The 22,265-nt window shown below is 35.3% G+C and overlaps 1 protein-coding gene across 1 annotated transcript in view; it reads right to left on the bottom strand.

Annotated features, from left to right (window-relative positions):
* POF1B (POF1B actin binding protein) overlaps positions 1 to 22,265 on the bottom strand; it is an 89,851-nt gene that overhangs the window by 14,338 nt on the left and 53,248 nt on the right. The window contains exons 7-13 of the mRNA XM_039225195.1: positions 16,326 to 16,353; positions 13,949 to 14,023; positions 9,703 to 9,795; positions 8,778 to 8,891; positions 7,634 to 7,786; positions 7,210 to 7,329; positions 245 to 373 (exon numbers count right to left, since the gene is read on the bottom strand). Of these exons, the coding sequence (XP_039081126.1) occupies positions 245 to 373; positions 7,210 to 7,329; positions 7,634 to 7,786; positions 8,778 to 8,891; positions 9,703 to 9,795; positions 13,949 to 14,023; positions 16,326 to 16,353 (712 nt within the window). The remainder of the gene's footprint in view (positions 1 to 244; positions 374 to 7,209; positions 7,330 to 7,633; positions 7,787 to 8,777; positions 8,892 to 9,702; positions 9,796 to 13,948; positions 14,024 to 16,325; positions 16,354 to 22,265) is intronic.

Genomic DNA, 22,265 nt, shown 5'->3' with positions numbered 1-22,265 from the left:
AAGTTTCACTGCTAATGAGATATAACGGTAGAAATATTAAATGCACAATAGCACTCTTTTTTTGCTTCAATTCTTGCTTTCATTTTAATTATATCTCTTAAAATATGAATCTCGCTCTTCTTCGCAGTTACATTCTACTTCATGAATAAAGTGAGTCTTGGAAATGTTGCCCTTGTCTAGCTCATGGGAAGTATTTATCATACTTACCTGAGTTCCTCTCCACCTCTATCACTTCCCTTCTTACCTCGGATTGACGCTTTATAAGAGAGTCCTTCTCTTCCAATAAGCTTGTCAGCTCATGAAGCTTGAATTGGAAGTCACTGCAACTTCCTTCTCTTCTTGAAACGTCTTTTTGGTACTGATTTAATTGAGCCTAGTGATTTAAAAGAGATAAGAATTAATATAGATCTGATTTACAAATTAAGTAATTGAGTTCCAAGAGGTTAAGTGGCATAAAGTCATACAGGAAGTTATGAAATCAAGAACAAAGTGCCAATAGTTGTAAACATTTGTAGAGTTTGATGAATAAAAATTATGACGTAAAATGCCAATAGAAATTTCTCAGTTTTTAAAAATGCCTTTATTATATAGGGCTAGGGATTACTTAAGTAACAGTCCTAGGCCATAAAATTAAAATAAACCTAAAAAATAGGTACTTTAGATGCCTTCAAATATTAATTAAAGAAAACACACTAATAATAACTAATATTAAATTGTGATTTACAGTTCACAAAATATTTCTCTGGCATGACTTATCTCAATCTTCACAGTAGCCTAGTGAAATAAGTTTTATTAAAATTCTATTCATAAAATAGGTAAATGAGATTGCCAGAGAGGTTAGATGACAGAAAGTCCCACAGCTGGTAAGCAACATAGCTGCAATTCCAAGACAGATATTCTGACTCCAAATCCTGCCTATTTTTTTTCTTTTGTACTACACTATGTGTGCATAGACGGAAGTTAAGTTGAAGTGTTATTAGTAATGTTAGGAGGAAAAAGAAACGGAGAGACGGGGCAAGATGGCGGAGAAGTAAGGAGCTCCGTACTTGCACTCGCGCCCATATATCACACAGAAAAGATCTGAAGCCATTGGAAACCTTACAAAACCTGAGAGATTGGGAGAAAAAGGACACAGAATCCACTGAGAAAGGCTTCTAACGGCTACTTCAAGAAACAAGCCAGAGTACACAAGGTGGAGAGTCCCAAATACCACTATGAATAGGAAAATAAAATAACCAAGGTCCCAAGAAGAGAGACCAAGAGATACCATTCAAAAAACACTCTCTGAAAGGATAGGCCCTGGAAAGTCAAAGAGTCTTCTTGGATAGAGCAGTGTTCATAGAAACAGAGAGCATAACAGGTCTTTAAAACCAACAAGAGCCGGAAAGCTAACTAAAATGACGAAACGAAAGAGCTCTCCTCCAAAGAAACTCCAAGAAGGAATGACAGCTAATGAACTGCTCAAAACAGATATCAGTAGCATAACTGAACAAGATTTTAGAATAATAATGGTAAAATTAATAGCTGGGCTTGAAAAAAACTACGGGACATCAAAGAAACTATGGCTACAGACAGAATGGAAAATAAAAATAGGCATGAAGAATTAAAAAATGCGATAAATGAGATCCATAATAAATTAGAGGCCTCCAATGCACGGATTGAAGAGGCAGAAAGGAGAATAAGTGATTTAGAAGACACCATTATAGAAAAACAAGAAGCTGACAAAAAAAGAGACAAACTGATCCAGGAACAGGAAAGAAGAATTCGAGAGCTCAGCGATACGGTCAAACGCAACAATATCCGTATCATAGGAATCCCAGAAGAGGAAGAGAGAGGGAAAGGTGCTGAAGGAGTCCTGGAACAAATTATAGCAGAGAACTTCCCCGACCTGGGGAAGGAAGTAAATGTGGAAGTACAAGAGGCTCAGAGGACTCCCCTCAGACGTAACCTGAATCGATCTTCTGCACGACATATCATAGTGAAAATGGCCAAATACAAGGACAAAGAGAGAATTTTGAAAGCAGCTAGGGAGAAAAGGGCCCTAACATACAAAGGGAAACCTATCAGAGTGGTGACAGACCTATCTACTGAAACTTGGCAGGCTAGAAAGGAATGGCAGGAAATCTTCAATGTGATGAACAGTAAAAATATGCAGCCAAGAATCCTCTATCCAGCAAGCCTGTCATTCAAAATAGAAGGAGAGATAAAAACCTTTCCAAATAAACAGAAATTGAAAGAATTTGTCACCACGAAGCCAGCCCTACAAGAAATCCTGAGGGGGATGCTCTGAAGGAAAGGTTGCAAGGAACAAAGATACCAGAGACACCACCACAAACATGAACCCTACAAAAGATACAAAGACTCTAAACCCACATATTTCAATAATAACACTGAATGTAAATGGGCTGAATGCTCCAATCAAAAGACATAGGGTAGCAGAATGGATTAAAAAACAAAATCCATCAATATGCTGTCTACAAGAAACTCATTTTAGACGGGAAGATACCTTCAGATTAAAAGTAAGGGGATGGAGAAATATATATCATGCTACAGGAAATCAAAAGAAAGCCGGAGTAGCGATACTTATATCAGACAAACTGGACTTTAAATTAAAGACAATCACAAGAGATGAAGAAGGGCACTACATAATAATTACAGGGTCCATCCATCAGGAAGAACTAACAATCATAAATGTCTACGCACCGAATATGGGAGCACCTAAATATCTAAAACAATTAATCACAAACAGAAACAAGCTTATAGATAAGAATGTGCTAATAGCAGGGGACTTTAATACTCCGCTTACAGCAATGGATAGGTCAACCAGACAGAAAATCACTAAAGAAATAATGGACTTGAAAGACACATTGGACCAGATGGATCTGACGGATATATTTAGAACTTTACATCCTGAGGCCAGGGAATTTACTTTCTTCTCAAGTGCGCATGGCACATTCTCCAAGATAGATCACATACTGGGACATAAAGCAGCCCTCAATAAATATAAAAGAATAGAGATCATACCATGCACACTGTCAGATCACAATGCTTTGAAACTTGAAATCAATTACAGGAAGAAGTCTGGAAAACCGCCAAAAACATGGAGGTTAAAGAACACCCTTCTAAAGAATGAATGGGCCAATCAGGCAATTAGAGAGGAAATTAAAAAATATATGGAAACAAATGAAAATGAAAACACAACAATTCAAAATCTATGGGATGCGGCCAAGGCAGTCCTAAGAGGAAAGTACATTGCTCTCCAGGCCTATTTCAAGAGATTAGAAAAAGCACAAGTCCAAAATCTAACAGCTCACCTAAAGGAGCTAGAGGCAGAGCAACAAGAACGCCCTAAACCCAGTAGAAGAAGAGAAATAGTAAAAATTAGAGCAGAAATAAACAACATAGAGACCAAAGAAACAATTGAACAGATCAATGAAACCAAGAGTTGGTTTTTTGAAAAAGTAAACAAAATTGACAAACCTCTAGCCAGGCTTATCAAAAAGAAAAGAGAGAGCACCCAAATAGACAAAATTATGAATGAAAATGGACTTATTACAACCAACCCCTCAGAAATACAAGCAATTATCAGGGAATACTATGAAAAATTATATGCCAACAAATTGGACAACTTAGAAGAAATGGACAAATTCCTAAACACACACTCACTACCAAAATTCACACGGGAAGAAATAGAAAACCTGAACAGACCCATAACGAGTGAAGAAATCGAATCAGTGATCAAAAATCTCCCAACAAATAAGAGCCCTGGACCTGATGGTTTCCCTGGGGAATTCTACCAGACATTTAAAACAGAATTAATCCCAATTCTTCTCAAGCTATTCCAAAAAATAGAAGTCGAAGGAAAACTCCCGGACTCATTTTATGAAGCCAGCATCACTCTGATTCCCAAGCCAGACAGAGATCCAGCAAAAAAAGAGAACTATAGGCCAATATCCTTGATGAATACGGATGCAAAAATTCTCAACAAGATCCTTGCAAATCGAATCCAGCAGCATATCAAAAGAATCATCCACCAAGATCAAGTGGGATTCATTCCTGGGTTACAGGGCTGGTTCAACATTCGCAAATCAATCAATGTGATCCATCATATCAATAAAAGAAAAGATAAAAACCATATGATCCTGTCAATAGATGCAGAAAAAGCATTTGACAAAATACAGCATCCCTTCTTAATAAAGACTCTCGAGAAAGTTGGGATAGAAGGAACCTACTTAAACATCATCAAAGCCATCTATGAGAAGCCTTCAGCTAACATCATCCTCAACGGGGAAAAACTGAGAGCTTTCCCCCTGAGATCAGGAACACGACAGGGATGTCCACTCTCACCACTGTTGTTTAACATAGTGCTGGAAGTCCTAGCATCAGCCATCAGACAACAAAAGGAAATCAAAGGCATCAGAATTGGCAAAGAGGAAGTCAAACTTTCACTCTTCGCAGATGACATGATACTCTACATAGAAAACCCGACAGACTCCACCAGAAGCCTACTAGAACTGATCCAAGAATTCAGCCAAGTTGCAGGGTACAAAATCAACGTACAGAAATCGGTTGCATTTTTATACACCAATAATGAAGCAACAGAAAGAGAAATCAAGAAACTGATCCCATTCACAATTGCACAAAAAACCATAAAATACCTCGGAATAAACCTAACCAAGGATACAAGAGATCTGTATGATGAAAACTATAGAAAACTTATGAAGGAAATTGAAGAAGACACAAAGAAATGGAAAAACATTCCATGCTCATGGATAGGAAGAATAAATATAGTTAAGATGTCATTACTACCTAAAGCACTCTACACATTCAATGCAATTCCAATCAAAATTGCACCAGCATACTTCTCAAAACTAGAACAAACTATCCAAAAATTTGTATGGAACCACAAAAGACCCCGAATAGCCAAAGTAATACTGAAAAATAAAACCAAAACGGGAGGTATCACCATCCCAGACTTCAGCCTCTACTACAAAGCTGTCATCCTCAAGACAGTATGGTATTGGCACAAAAACAGACACATAGACCAATGGAACAGAATTGAGAACTCAGAAGTGGACCCAAAAGTATACAGCCAACTGATCTTTGACAAAGCAGGAAAGAATATCCAATGGAAAAAAGACAGCCTTTTTAACAGATGGTGTTGGGAGAACTGGACAGCAACATGCAGAAGAATGAAACTAGATCATTTTCTCACACCATGCACAAAAATCAACTCAAAATGGATAAAGGACCTGAACGTGAGACAGGAAACTATCAACACCCTAGAGGAGAAAGCAGGAAACAACCTCCTTGACCTCCACCGCAGCAACTTCTTACTTGACACATCCCCAAAAGCAAGGGAATCAAGAGCAAAAATAAACTGTTGGGACCTCATCAAGATTAAAAGCTTCTGCACAGCCAAGGAAACAACCCAGAAAATTAATAGGCAACCAACGGAATGGGAAAAGATAGTTGCAAATGACATATCAGATAAAGGGTTAATATCCAGAATCTATAAGGAACTCACCAAACTACACGCCCGAAAAACAAACAACCCAGTGAAGAAATGGGCAGAAGACATGAACAGACACTTCTCCAAAGAGGACATCCAGATGGCCAACAGACACATGAAACGATGCTCAGCATCCCTCCTCATCAGGGAAATACAAATCAAAACCACACTGAGATACCACCTCACGCCAGTCAGAGTGGCTAAAATGAGCAAATCAGAGAACTCTAGATGCTGGCGAGGATGTGGAGAAACGGGCACCCTCCTACACTGTTGGTGGGAATGTAAACTGGTACAGCCCCTCTGGAAAACAGTGTGGAGGTTCCTCAGGAAACTAACAATAGAACTCCCTTATGACCCAGCAATAGCACTGCTAGGAATTTACCCAAGGGATACAGAAATGCTGAGGCATAGGAGCACATGTACCCCAATGTTCATAGCAGCACTCTCCACAATAGCTAAAACATGGAAAGAGCCTAAGTGTCCATCAACAGATGAATGGATCAAGAAGATGTGGTTTATCTATACCATGGAATACTACATGGCAATGAGAAACAATGAAATCTGGCCATGTGTAGCAACATGGATGGACCTTGAGGGTGTTATGCTGAGCGAAATAAGTCAGGCAGAGAAGGACAAATATCATATGTTTGCACGTATAGGAGGATTAGGAGGAACTTGACGGAGGAACAAGGGGGAGAAGAAGGGCGGAAATGGTGGGGGAAAGGGAGAGAGGCAAACCATGAGAGACTCTTGAATGCTGACAAAAACTGAGGACTGATGGATGTGGGGGGGAGGAGGGATGGGCATGGAGGAGGACACTTGTGGGGATGAGCACTGAGTGTTATGTGGAAACTAATTTGACAATAAACTATTTGTAAAAAAAAGAAAAGAAAGAAAGTTTTAAATAAAACACTTTTTTTGGTATTAGAAAAAAATTTTAAATAATTAAAAATTAAAAAAAATTACTTGTGATATTAAAAAAAGGAGGAAAAAGAAACAAGTGAACTTAATCTGTTAGAAATATTGGTTGGCTTTTGAACATACTACACTTTGTATCATTTTGGGTTTTGGAAAAAATTCTACTGTGGTATTTGGGGAGAAAAACCTATGGTTGGTTTTCCCATTAAATATTTAAGTATATTTAACTATATTTAGGAATCAATAAAGTAAGAGTCAATTTGATGCAGAATTACAAGATAAGGCAGTGTATACTTATTTTCACAAATATAACCCTAATTTTGAAGCCAATTAATGGTATATAATTCAACCCTGGTTTTATCCTTGTGGTTGACAAAGTTCTTGCTATGGAACATGTTTCAAAGTCAATTGAGGATTTTTAAAAATCGAACTGTGGTTTTGCAGGATAATCTCAAATGTTGCTTTTGACTGCACACACATGCTTTAAACAAAATCTTAATGGGTTCTTCCCAACCACTAAAAATAAATGATTAAAAATAAAAAAAACCAAATACTGAACTTAATGTCTTCTTTTGATTTTCTAAAGGTTAACCTAAATTAAAAAACAATTTAGCAATATGTATACACAGTAATATGTATTTAAACAAAAGGTTCTATTCCAGGTTCCTGACTCTACCTTCAGCTGACTTTTTTCCTGTAGCTTTTAAACTTGCAACGATCAAAATTTTATTATAAAGTCTGTGCTGATCATGTATTTATTCATTGGAGGATCAACATACCCTTAGCTTGCAGATCTCTCTATCTTTTTCCATTCTTAAGTTTTTTACCATCTCCATGTAATGATTGCCAATCTCATCCATTTTCACCTGCAGCATTGGGCCTGTGCAAGTCTCAGACACCTACACAAGGGAAAATAACTTTCTGTAAGTGGACTGTTATGAAGGAAATGTGCATTGTAAGACTTATTATAAGATGAAAAACACATGATTAAACAAAGCATTGAAATAACAAGAGTGAATGTAGGAATTGTATTATTGAGACATAACTACATATGAGAACATCAGGAAGCAGTCCATATATTTTCTCAAGAAGAATGGGATGTATATATACATATAGAATATACATATATTTACTGTTGCCAATTCTAGGATTACAATGGTATAAGTAAGGCAGTAATGTGTATTTGAAACAAAGTTTTAATACCTGTATTCTGAGATTTTTATTCTCTTGTTCTAAATTATGATTACAGTATTCTAGCTCTTTTAGCTTATATTCCATGTCTGATAATGTATGGCGAAGAGAGAGATTGTTTTCTTCCAATGCTTGGCATTTTGAGGTTGAGTCTTGAAGTCCTTGCTATTAAAAAGACACAATAAGACAAAAGGATTCTACTTTTTGGAGGAGAGTACTCTCTTAGTTGATTAATTCAATGAAATAAAACAAATATTTTTCCATTATATATTTACCCTTAAATGGTAAGTTAAATCAGCCATGAAAAAGTTTCCTGCCCCTAGTCTGATATGCTTATCTTGAATGAGAAGGAATTAAGACTGAATGAATTTTCAGTGCTCCAATTTAGCAATCTGACTCTTATTACTCTTTGACAATATTTTGCCTTCTAGAAGGCACCAAAATGACCATATGTCTGGTTATTTATGTGGAAACTGAGAAAAAATGTAAGACTGTCATAAGAGTGAAGATTAGGAAGGTATCAGTCTTAGGGACTCATTACAATTTCCAGAATCATCTCTGCTCAGACATATGGAGAATATGTCTAGATTTCATTGATTTATTCACTGCACAAACATGTGTTAAGACTACAAAACCTTTTTATCAACATATTAGTAGATTAAATAAATGAGTGAACTTATCTCTTTAATATATATACAATTTTTGTCACCCAACAGCTCAGATAATTGTGAATTGTATATACTTTATATATATAATATACTTTATATTTATATTTTAAAGTATATATTATATTTTAAATATATAAAATATATATTTATATAAATATATATAAATAATATATAAAGTATATATTTATATTTTAAAGTATATGTTTATACTTTATATTTATATTTCTATATAATATATATAAAGTATATCATATATATAAAATTATATATATATAAAACAAGGTTATCTGTTCTTATGAGAAATCTTTCAGTCATTGAAAATAACGAAAGCTACTCAAGTTTCATATGAATAAATTGTTCCATCATATTTTAATTATGTCTGTTCATATTTTAATTATGTCTGTATTGTATGTCATAACTACGTGTCAGTAATTGTGCATATGAATATCTATCAATCTATTTTATCATCAATGAAAATATCAACTTACCTGCTGCTGGCGATTATTTGCTCTCACTGATGCCAAGAGTTCTTCATACTCTTTTATTTGAGTTTCTTTGAATGCCAAGTCTTTCTCAAGTCTTATCTTGTCATTTTCCAGTAGCTAGAAGCAAAATTATTTGTTATAACTCAGAACTTGTCAACAATCATACAATACAAAGACTTGTTTATATTTGAAGCCTTCAGCAAGCACTTGGTTCGTTTGCAGTTGTCTAATAAAACATAATTCTAAAAAGTCAAGCAAAATATAGGATACAAATGGATGAAACTTTAAAAACTTGCATTCTAAGAGACCTTTTGATGAACTAATTCTAACTTCAATGAAGCAAAACCTTCAAATTATTTTAATGTTTTGCTCCAATCTACAAAGACTTTTTGTTAACCCCAGCAGGTGGTGAGTTTTCAAAGTAGAGTCTAAATGTGTTCATCAGAACCCAGAAATGAAATAACCCACTCCAGATTTAAGAAGTGATTCATTGTATAAAAGGTATTCTAAATGTATTTAGATAACGGGACCTAGAACACCAACTAAAAAGGTTAACTTCTTGGAAAAAATAGTTTTCAAGTATTCAAATAAATTCAAAGTATGGTTTATCATTACAGAAGAAGAGGAGATTCCCACTCAATGGGTTAGATTATTCTAATTTTGCAAACTACTTCTTGGCTGGTATTAAGTTACCTTAGTGATAAACTAAATAATAAGTATATACTCAACTTTTTTTTTCATTTTGACATTGGGGAGCTCTTATTTCCTCTCTAAACCCCAAGTAATTGTTTCAAGAAAATATGTCTGGGTGAGCATAATATTGTTGCATTGTACTGAATTTTGCAAGGTAGATTAAATGACTTCAATTCTATGTTAGGAAGGTAGGAACTAGTAAGACTTTGGAAAGAAAAATAAAAATAAGTGTTACTGTCAAGTCATTTTGAAGATGTCCAAGCTCCTCTCGTATGTTGCTGAATGTGGACAGCACTAGATGGAGTGATTTATCAGACATGCCCCTCATCTGGAGGAAGAAAACGATTGATGGTTTGTATTTAATAACATTTACAAATAGGCTATGTAAGTAATAGTAGTCTTATTTTTCTGTTCCCATAAACAACGTTATTTAAAGTTTTATTTTTTATATAGCAATATTAGAATAGTAATACACAGCTTACTATTTGTCAATAACATGTAGAAGTAATCCAATCAACATTCCTGAAGAGATCATAGCTATGTGATTAGAACAAGGATCTATTATTTTTTCCATGATGAAGTATCATCTTTCTCACAAGACAGAAATCTATCAGCAAATTCTTAAATTCGCTTTTATTGTTTAAAGATTTAAAAAAATGAGGCATTCAAACTTCAAATAATAAAATGCATATCCCTAAGGTGCTGCCAAATGCATGGATATTTCCTGAGGTGAGAAGAATAAAATATTAATTCAGTTTAGCCTTGAAGTATAGAAACATCTCAAATTTGGGGCACCTGAGTGGTTCAGTCGTTTAAGCATCTGACTCTGGCTCAGGTCATGATCTCATGGCTCATGGGTTTGAGCCCCGCATGGGGTTCTGTGCTGGCAGCTCAGAGCCTGGAGCCTATTTCAGATTCTGTGTCTCCCTCTCTCTCTGCCCCTCCCCCGCTCATGCTCGGTCTCTCTCTGTCTCAAAAATAAAATAAACTATATTTAAAAAAGAAACATCTCAAATTTTAAAGAGGAGGGAGAAAAGCCTTTTAACTAGATTAAACTCACTTATTTAAAAAAATGGTTTAAAAAACAAGCAACTTCCGTTTTGGGTAAGATAGAATAGAAATAATTTTCCTTGTTCCTCCTGCTAAGTATAACTAAAAGCCCTGGACATTATTATGTATAAAACAAGCAAGCAAACAAACAAAAAAGACTTGGAAAGGTGGAAAGAAGAAAACCTGGTTAGGAATATTTGTACCTAAAAAATAACAGAGAAGTGAGTTCTTGGTTTTCTTCTTGCTTCATGTATCACACAGACTGGTGTTGGAGAAGCCTGTAACCCAGAAACACTACTGGAGACAGACAACAAAAGTCTTTAGAAAAGCGTGTTTTTTCTAGCCAAAGGACCATGAAAAGAGCAGCCTAGCAAGGCAGAGAACTTGTAGATAATAACGAGTTATTCCAATTGAACACCAGAGAGAATAATTTTTAACTTTACTGTCATCCAAACCATCAAAGGCCAAGGAGAGAACCTTGACTTTCTCCCTTACCAGGCTCTAAAAAGGCCCCCTAACACCACTTATCAGGTTGGTGTTAGAGAAAGCAGGGTGGAGAGATGGGAAGTTCATCCCCACTGGGAAAAAAATGAGTCACCCAGTACTGTGGTTCCGTTAAGAGTATGAAAGGAGCCTAGGCTTTCACTTTATCCAGTATTAATAATACACTGCTTCAACTCCCTGCTGGCGTGATGTCAGAAGTTTCTCAGTGAAGAGTCAGGACTTTTATCACTGCCCAACAGAAATGAGGATGTTCATCTTGCAGTGTCAGTGGAGGCCAACTGGGGAACAGTAATGAGGCACTTTTCCACATCCAAACCAGAGTGAAATCAGTGGGGGCTTAGTAGAGAACCACAATTTCTACCCTTGCCCAGGAGGAACAAGGAGTTCCTCCCCTAATCAGTGTCAACAGAGGCTGAGTGGGGAACCTGGACTTCCACCCACAGCTGATAGTAATAGGTAGTGATCCCATGTCTTCTGTTGTTTCAGTGTCAAAGGAAGCTTACTAAAACAGAAGATATGAATAAGATACAGAGTCATAACATAATACTCAAAATGTCTAGGTTTTGATTTAAAAAAATCGCTAGTCATTCTAAGAACCAAGAAAACTTTACCTTGGCAAGAAAAACAATTAACAGATGCCAATATCAAGATAACAGAAATGTTAGAATTGTCTGACAAGGATTTTAAAGTAGTCATCATAAACATAAATCAAAATTAAGATTTAAAACAAAAATAAAGTCTCAGAAACAAAACAGATAATTTCAGAAAGGAAATAGAAGATATAAAGAATAACTAAATGGGAATTTTAGAATTATAAAACTCAATAACTATAAAAACAGAAACAAAAACCTCAATGGATGGACTAAAAAATAAAATGGAAAGAACAGAGCAAAGAATCAGTGAACTTAAAGATAGAATAGTAAAATGGTACTTAATCAGAACAGAGAAAAATTGCATTAGAAAATAATTGAACGGAGCTTCACAGACCTGTGGGAGTATAACACATATCTAATATGCATGCCATAAGAGTCCTGGAAACATAGAAGAAAAAAGGTGGAGTTGAAAAAGTATTTGAAGAAATAATGGCTGTAAACTTCCCCAAATTAGCAAAAATTATAAGTATAGGTTCAAGAAGTTGGGCAAATTCCAAATAAGATAAATCCAAAGAAATCCACGCCCAGAAAAATCAGTCAAACTTCTTAGAACTAAAGATAAATTTTAAATCTTTAAAGCAGCAAGAGAAACCTTAACTATTGGTAATAACAACTCAAATGACAGCATATTTTTCATCAGACGACATCTTAGTAGCCAGAGGGAAACAGCACACAATTTTTTAAGTGCTCAAAGAAAAGAACTGTCAACTACAAATTCTGTATGTAATGAAAATATCCTTTAGGAATTAAAAGGGAATCACAACATTAGCAGATGAAGAAAACTGAAAAAAATTGTCACTAACAGACTTATCCTAACTGGCTGAAGGAAGTTCTCTGAAGAGAAAGAAAATGATAAAGAAAGGAATTTGGAACATCAAAAAGGAAGAAATAACATCTTAAGCAATAATATGATAAACAGAGTAGGTTTGCCTTCTATTGCATTTTCTAAATTATGTTTGATGGTTGAAGCAAAAAATTATAACACTGTCTGAGGTGGATCTCAATGCATGGGGAGAAAATATTTAAGATAATTATGTTATAAATGTGGAAAGTAAAGAGAGATAAAGGAAGCAAACTTTTTTTTAATTCACTGAACCTGACAAAATGTTGACACTAATATACTGGGATAAAATTATGGATACATAATGTAATTCTTAGAGCAACCACTAAAAAGCCTATACTAAGAGATATACTCAAAATATCAGAGATAAATAAAAATGAAGTTATAAAACATGTTCAACTAATCAACAGTAAGGCAAGACAAAAAAAACAGTGAAACAACAAAGACAAATAGAACAAACAGAAAACAAAAAAATAAAAATAACAGACCTAGCCCTAACAATTAAATAATTGCAACGTGGTCTAAATACACCAATTAAAAGACAGAAATTTACAGAGTGATAAAAAAAAAGCTTGACCCAACAACATGTTTTCTACAAGAAACTAACCTCAAATATAATGAAAATTTAAAAATATATAATGAAAATAAAAGGTTGGGGGAAAAAAGGTATACCATGCAAACATTAATAAAAAGAAAACAAGAGTGCTATATTGATATTAGATCAAAATGACTTCAGAGCAAAGAAAATTACCAGGAACAGAGAGGGACCCTTACATAATGATAAGAGGGTCAATTCACCAAGAATACATAGCAAATCATAAATGTTTATCCACCAAACAACAGAGCTGCCAAATGTATAGAACTTTAAAAACTGATAGAACTGAAAGAAAAAAAGACAAGTCCACAATTATAACTGAATATTTCTATATGCCTCTCTCAGCAACTGGTAAGCACTACTTGGCAGAGAATGAGCAAAAATGTATAAGAATTTAACATTAACAACTTAACCCATCAATCAAAGTATCTAATTCTTTCATGTGCCCATGGAATTTACGCTAAGATAGACCATATCCTTGACCATAAAATGAAACTTAACCATTTAAAAAATAATTGATCTCATATGGAATATATTTTCTGGGTATAGGGAAATCAAACTAAAAATCAATACCAGAAACACAACAGGAAAATCTCTAAGCACTCTGAAATTAAATAACATACTTCAAAATAATCCACAAGTCAAAGCAGAAGTGTACACATAGGTAAAAAGTACATAGAACTGAGAGAAAATGAAAATATACACCATAATTTGTGGGAGATAGCTAAAGTCACGCTGAGAGGATATTTATAGCACTTTCTGTTCTCAATTAAGGGAAGCCCTCTTGGCTAGTGGTTTGTCACTGTTGATCTCACACCCACCCTTAACCCTATCTCACCTGTAGAATATAGCGAATTTGCTGTTTTGTGAACTCTGACAATCCTCTGGGAATCAAGGATTCAATGTCTTCTGACTGTAAGAAAAGAGAGGCTTATATATTGAACAGATACACAAGAATATTGTAATTGTAGGGTCTGCAGTTCACAAACTTTTGTGCAAGAGAGCATATTTTTCGGAACATCAAAAAATTATTTCACGTTTTGGGCGATAGTTGTTACCAACTTCATTTCTAGCCTGATCTTTCTTACTTTTGACAAATTGATTATAGGGGCACCTGGGTGGTTCAGTCAGTTAAGTATCCAACTCTTGGTTTTGGCTCAGATCATTATTTCATGGTTTGGTGAGTTCAAGCCCCACACTGGTATTTGTGCTGACAGTGCAGAACCTGCTTGGGATTCTCTCCCTTTCCCACTATCTCTGACCCTCCCCCACTCACACTGTCTCTGTCTCTCAAAATAAATAAACTTAGGCAAATTATTTTAAAAATTAATTTTACGACAGGCACTATGGAAATAACTGAATTATAGGCATTTTAGGGAAAAGTTTTGTGCAACCAACCAGATGTTACACTTCTACATTTTTTAAAAGAGCAATTTAAAAAACAAAAAGATGGTCTCTCAAATCCCATTAAACACTTTCAGTGTATATTTAAACAACTAGAAGCTTTGTAGGGTGGTAAATATGATATTTTAGAAGCTGATTTTTTTAATAATGAAAATTGAGGATTTACTTTGAGCTATGATGACTTCTGAAACAGTAAATGTTGCCACAGCAACATTTAGAAGCCTCAACTGATTTTTTTTTATTTTTTACTTGAAGCAATACAAATTTATTTTCTAGTAGTTTTGGAGGTTGGAATCAATGGGGTAAAGCTAACATGTCAGTAGGACTGCATTTTTTTTTTTTTTTTTGGTGGGCTCTAGAGGAGAATCTATTTCCTTGCCTTTTTGTTTCTACAGACTGTCTGAATTCCTTGGTTGGTGGCTTCTTCACTCCCACCTCTGCTTTCATTGGAAGATCTCCTGACACTGACCTCCTGCCTCCCTCTTTTAAGGACCTTCAGTGTTAACATTGGACCCACCCACATAATCCAGCATAAACTCCTCACTTTAATCTTAATTTAGTCACATTTGAAAAGTTTCTTTTACCATGTTAAGGTAACATATTCGAAGGTTTTAGAGATTAGGGTGTGGGCATCTTTGGGGGGCCATTATTCTGTCTTCCACATCATCTTATTGCCCTCTTTCTGAAGCTCATGTCTATATAGTTTCCCTTTGTAAGATCTAAATCCAAGAGAAGGAGAGTCTTATTATTAGAAGGGTCTATTCTTCCACCTGCCCAAGACCATCCTTGGAAGACTAACCAAGAATCCACTTCCTCAGAGCACATCTTGACCTCTTCCTCACGGGTTGATTTTTCTCTATGGCTGCTACAGGACAAGTTAATTAGACTACCATCCAGTACTTCTGACTTCAGTACCCTTTCCCCACACCATAGAAGGATGATATCCTTACAAAAACACAGAGAGCCAGGGACTGAAGCTAAGACATCACAGCCAGATACTTATCTTGCCAAATCCTATGCCCAGCCCATTAAGTATCATTGTCTTATTTTATTCAAATATAATTAACAAATAGTATTATATTAGTTTCAGATGTACAATATAATGATTTAGCAATTCTATGCGTTTCTCAGTATTTAACAAAATAAGGGTACTCTTCTTAAGCCCCATTATCTATTTTACCCATTCTCCCACTGACCCTCCCTTTGGTGAGAAGCTTCAACTAATTTTATGTGAGAATCACTGTAATGAATACAATATATCAATACACTGGAAATAAAGAAAAAAATTAACATAAAAGAGGCCACTGTGTTTTTTTATTACATCAAAATCAGTTCTTTCTCTATTTGATTACTTACTACATTAAAAGTAATTGTTAGCAAAATGTGCATATATAATAGAATTAAAAATTGAAAAAAATTAAGTTGCTGTCTGTTTGGCATGGGTCATAAGGTTTCAAAATACCTTAAAATTATATTTGCTATTTCCTTAATACAGGTCTTAAGTTTCTAAAGCAGAGAGTATGTGGCCAATGAAATTTTCAATGTTTTGATAAGCAAAGACACATTAAATCATGACAGTAGATAAAATATTTTTGCATTAATGATTATTACTTTTATGATTTTTATTTTTACAGTCATTAAAAACATATAAATGGTTCTATCATTTTGAAAACAAAATAATCATTATATCTTTCACGAATCTGTGTTTCTAGTCTAATAAAGGTACCAAACTAAAGCAATATTATTACTTCAAATATCAGAATCTGCTTTGTTATCATCTATGTTTGATTTTCAACTATTTTTGCACTTACTTCATCTGTAGACTCAAAGTCCTCTTTGCTGCATGAGTGAAAATAAAAAGATAGACAACCTTAAGAAAATGCATATATTGATCATATATAAATGCTAGTGTTCTAATTATTTTATCTTACTTTTTGCTATATCATAACACCAATTCAATTTATAATTCAAGCAAGAAATTTTAAACTAACTAATATTGCACTTGACGAAAATAAAAATAATTTACCTGAAACTAGTTAATCTATTAAAAATGAACAATATCAAAATAACAAACCAAAAGAATATACAGAATCAGTTACTGCCATGCACTAGCACCAGTCCGCTTATGGCTAGATGTAAAAGTCCTTGAAGCTTGGTAATAAATGCTGCCTGAGTGAATTAATAACAATAATAGTTGTTCTCTCTTTCCACCTCCATTTTCTCCTGTATTATTCACTTTCAGTGGTGAGTGCAACTTCTCTCTACAGAGTCCTCAAATTATTTCATACCTTTTTCATGAAGATCAAAACTTGTAAGATAAGACTGAATAATTCCTTAAGTCTATACTACAGTATATATGACAGTGAAAAAACCTAAAACATACTTGAATGTTTGCATGGGGACAAAGCTGTAAGCAACATGACCAAAATTCTAGTGGGATGATAAAACTTCCAACATCAAAATGATGGTTTGGGCACCAGGGTTAGAAGACCCTTTGTGAAGCCATGTTAGGAAGATAAATACCACAAAAGAATTCTTAGTGATTATACCAGTCTGGCACTTGCTTCTTTGGGGAGTGATAAAAGTGGAAAAGGATACAGTTTAAATGTAAACTTTACATTAAATGTCAGTGGCAACAGACAAGCCTTTATTTCTTTTTTTTAATGTTTTATTTATTTCTAGGAAGGAGAGAGAGACAGCGTGAGCAGGGGAGGGTCAGACAGAGAGGGAGTCACAGACTGAAACAGGTTCCAGGCTCTGAGCTGGCTGTCAGCACAGAGCCTGACGCGGGGCTCGAACCCATGAACCCCGAGATCATGACCTAAGTGAAAGTCGTATGCTTAACCAACTAAGCCACCCAGGCGCCCTGACAAGCCTTTATTTCTGACTACTGTTCCATCTTTGCTTCGTTGAAGAATTTGGCACAAAATATATGGTGAATATACTTCTAAAATAAAAACACATTACACATGTTCTGACAGCAAGGCAGAATATTTTTAAAATGGTTGTATAAAATCAGAGGTATATGAGTGACATATCTTCAATGTAGAAGAATAATATTTTATTATTTTTTAAATTCTTTAATATTTTATTTATTACTGAGACAGACAGTGTGAGCAGGGGAGAGTAAGAGAGAGAGGGAGACACAGAATCTGAAGCAGGCTCCAGGCTCTGAGCTAGCCATCAGCACAGAGCCCAACGCAGGACTCAAACACAAAAACCATGAGATCATGACCTGAACTGAAGTCGGATGCTTAACTGACTGAGCCACCCAAGCGCCCCAAAAGAAAAATATTTTAGAGATATGTTAGTACATTATCCCCTACCTTTACATTCTAAGTAAGTGCTTATGGTAATATATTGCTTGCAGAGATAAGAAGGTCACTGACTGTGTAAAACCTCTTGCATACATTTATAAAAATAAACAAGCTAATATGGAGGAAGAAAACTGAAAGTTCAATTTACATAAGGCATGATTACATATTTGCAATCATTTTCATGTATATATGTGGCATTTCCTGTATTGCCCAAAATAGAAATTGTGGGGAGGCCCTAGAAAAATAAATACATAAAATATTTTGTACTTTTTAAATGTTTTACTAAAGAAACTGCATGCATATACTGGGAGTTACAGCAAGTTAAAAATATGAATCAATATAACTTTAGTCATCTTCCATTACTATTAACTGAAATTATCACAGTATTAATGGATCTTTATGTTAAAAATTCCACTTCCGAAGCCAACCTAGTAGACCTGTCCCTAGTCATTTCTTTCTACAGATAAGAAAACAAAACAGAAATAAAGCAAGGAACAATCAGCAGCACTTAATATTTCATTTTTTTAAAGTAACCAGAATGGTTTCATGAGACAACCTTCCTTAATTCTGACCCTGCACCCATTCATTGCTAAATTGTAACATGGAAAAAGAAGATTAAATGGGGACAAAAGGAGAGGAAAAGAGAGAGAGAATGGAAACAAAAAGAGAACAGAGAAGTGGAGAGGTCAATGTGAATTACAATTCCATCCCACAGTGAGGGGGTGGTAGTTGGAATTACAATGTGCAGAAAAAAAAAAAAAAAAACAGGGGCAGGATAGGAAAGCAATATGGCTTCAGAGTAAGAGGACCCTAGGTTCTTCTCATCCCAAAACACAACTAGATAACTATAAAATCATACTAAATAGCCCAGAAATTGACCTGAAGAGTGACAAAACAAACCCCACAATTAAAGATAGAGAAGAGTTGCACCTGGATGGTTCAGTCAGTTAAGCATCCTACTTTGGCTCAGGTCATGATCTCATGGTTCGAGAGTTTGAGCTTCATCTCATGTTCTGTGCTGATGGCTCAGAGCCTGGAGACTGCTTCAGACTTTGTGTCTCCCTCTTGCTTTTCCCCTTCCCTGCCTTTCTCTCTCTCTCTCTCTCTCCCTCTCAAAAATAAACATTAAAGGAAATAAAAGAACTGTTAAAAGAAAAAAAGGAGAGAAGAGGCCACATCAAAGAAGGTAGGAAGTGCAGATATGTGGTTTAGGGGAGAAAGAGATCCTGGATGCTTTAAAGGGAAAAGCCAGGGTAGCAGAGAAGAGAGAGAGAGAGAGAGAGAGAGAGAGAGAAAGAGAGAGAGAACACAGAAGGAAAACCACAAGGAGACTATTTTCCCAAAGCCATTGGCTTGGAAAATGAGAGGGGCAAAATTTAGTTAGATCTTGCAATCAGCAGGGCTGAAAGCCCAGAGTTTTAAAGGACAGGAGGTTTGGCTGGGATAGAGCTCTGAAGGCACTGCCCTGGTCACAGAGAGAAGGCAGACAAACAACATGGGAGCAGATGGCATGACAACAAAGACCTGAAGCATGCTTGAGGTACACAGTGGGGAGATTATTCAGATTATTCAGTCTTCTCTGAGTATATCCTGAAGTCAGCTTTTACAGAGACACCCCTCTCTCAGTGCTGGCTGGCATCACTTCCCACACTACTACTCAGCAAAAACACAGTGCCACTTGTAGTAAGCCGCTCACCAAACTTGCTTATACCAAGCCCAATTCCTTGCATCCTAGAAAGACTGTCCTTCTAAATCAAGATTACCTCAATACCAGCATGGCAGGCCCCTCCTTCAGAAGACCAGCACAAACCCTTGCTGACACATCTCCTGACCAGAGAGTTCTGCAAGGCCATGGCTTTGGTGGAGTTGGTGTCAGGTCTCATTTCACAAGCACACCAGAGCGCACCTAGTTAAACCTCACCATATTCTGACCAGGGACCAAACACTGCCCAAATTGAGCAAGGAGAGCATCTGCAAATTACCAGTTTGAATGATAGAGCAGCCAAAACATCACAGTAGAGTGCACACAGGACACACCAGAGACACTCCCTTGAAGTGCCAGGCCCTGGGCACTACATGACCTCTTCTTCATAAGGATATTACTTTCAGCAGCAGAAGACATAACTGGCTTTTCTAACACAAAAAAGAAAGCAGAGACATACACAAAATGCTGACAGAGGAATTTATCTGATTGGGAAAAATCTGCAGTCAAGAATAGTCTATCCAGCAAGGCTAACATGCAAAATAGAGAGAGAGTTTCCCCAAAAACAAAAACTAAAGGAATTCATGACCACAAAACTAGCTATGCATTAAATATTCAGGGGGACTCTTTGATACAAAGTAGAGGCCAACATTGACAAATATAAGAAAGAATCAGGAAAAAGTCTCCAGACAATGACAAAGTAAAATAGCAATAAATACATTTACATCAATAATTATTTTTAATGTAAATGGACTAAATGCTGCATTCAAAAGACATAGCATGTCAGAACAAATAAGAAAAGACAAAAACGAAAACAAGGCCCATCTATATTCTGCTTAGAAGAGACTCATTTTAGATCTAAAGACCCATGCAGGTTGAAAGTGAGGTGATGGAAAAAAAGTTATCAAACAAATGGATGTCTAAAGCTAGAGTAACAGTACTTGTATCAGACAGATTGGACTTAGAAGCAAACACTATAACAAGAGACAAGGGAATTATATAATCATAAAGGGGATAATCCAACAAGAAGATATAACAATTGTAAATATTTATGCATCCAAAATGGGAGCACCCAAGTACATAAAATGTTTAATAGCAAACATAAAGGAAATAATGAATATTAATACAATATTAGTAGGGACTTTCATGCCTCACTTACATCAATGGACAGATCACCCAAACAGAAAATGAACAAGAAAACAATGACCTTGAATAACACACAGGACCAGATGGACTTAATAAATATATTCAGAACATTTCATCATAAAACAAGAGAATACACATTCTTTTCAAGAGCATGTGGGACATTCTCAGAATAGATTACATATTAAGTTATAAAACAGGCCTCAATAAATACGTAAAGATTGATATCATACCATGCACCTTTTGTGACCACAAAGCTATGAAATTTGAAGTCATTCATAAGAAAAAAACTTGAAAAGATAACAAATGAATTGGTTAAACAGGAAATCAAAGAAGAAATACAAAATATATGGAAGCAAATGACAATGAAAATACAACAGTCCAAAACCTTTGGGATGCATCAAAAGCAATCAAATGAGGGAAATATCTACCTATATAGGCCTACTTCAAGAACCAAGAAAATCTCAAATAAACAACATAATCTTACATCTAAAGGAGCTACAAAAAGAAGAACAGACAAAACCCAAACACAGAAAAAGGAAGGGAATAGAGTATAACAGAAATCAATGATATGGAAACAAACAAACAAACAAACAAAAGAACAGATCAATGAAATCAGGAGGTGGTTCTTTGAAAAACCTAATAAAATTGACAAATCTCTAATAAGAGTTATCAAGAAGAAAAGAGAATGTACCCTAATAAATGAAATCACAAGTGAAAACAATTAATAACCAGCACCACAGAAATATGAGCAAATATAAGATTATGAAAAATTATATGCCAATTAATTGGACAACCTAGAAGAAAAGGATAAATTTCTAAAAACATATAAATTCCAAAAGAGAAACAGGAAGAAATAGAAAACTTGAATAGACCAATAACCAGCAAAGAAATTGAATCAGTAATCAAAAAGCTCCCCAAAAAGTCCAGTGTCAAATGGCTTCACAGGCAAATTCTACCAAACATTTAAAGAAGACCTAATATCTATTCTTCTCAAACTATCACAAAACAGAAAAGGAAGAGAACTTAAAAAAAAATAAAAAAGAAATTAAAATAAAATAAAATAAATAAAAAATAAAAAAATAAAAAATAAAAAATTTTAAAAAAATTAAAAAAGGGGTGCCTGGGTGGCTTAGTTGGTTAAGCGTCCGACTTTCGCTTAAGTCATCATCTCGCGGTTCGTGGGTTCGAGCCCCGCGTCGGGCTCTGTTCTGACTGCCAGCTCAGAGCCTGGAGCCAATTTCAGAGTCTGTATCTCCCTCTCTCTCTGACCCTCCTCTGCTCACACTGTCTCTCTCTCTCTTTCCTAGAAATAAAAAAAAAAAGAAAAAGAAAAGGAAGAGAACTCACAAATTCATTTTATGAGGCCAGCATTACCTTGATACCAAAAACCAGATAAAAACTCTATTAAAACAGAGAAGTAAGGGCAATATCCCTGATGAACATGGACACAAGAATTCTTAATAAAATACTAGCAAACTGAGCCTAACAATATATTAACAAATTCATTCATCATGATCAAGTGAGATTTGTTTCTAGGTTGCAAGGGTCGTTCAGTATTCAAAAATCTGTCAAAGTGATACACCACA

The sequence above is a fragment of the Hyaena hyaena genome, unplaced genomic scaffold (genome assembly GCF_003009895.1).
Source record: "Hyaena hyaena isolate Hyena2069 unplaced genomic scaffold, ASM300989v1 scaffold_1961, whole genome shotgun sequence".
NCBI lineage: Eukaryota > Metazoa > Chordata > Mammalia > Carnivora > Hyaenidae > Hyaena > Hyaena hyaena.
The sequence above is the reverse complement of the archived record's forward strand: the minus strand, read 5'-3'. Positions and strand labels throughout refer to the sequence as shown.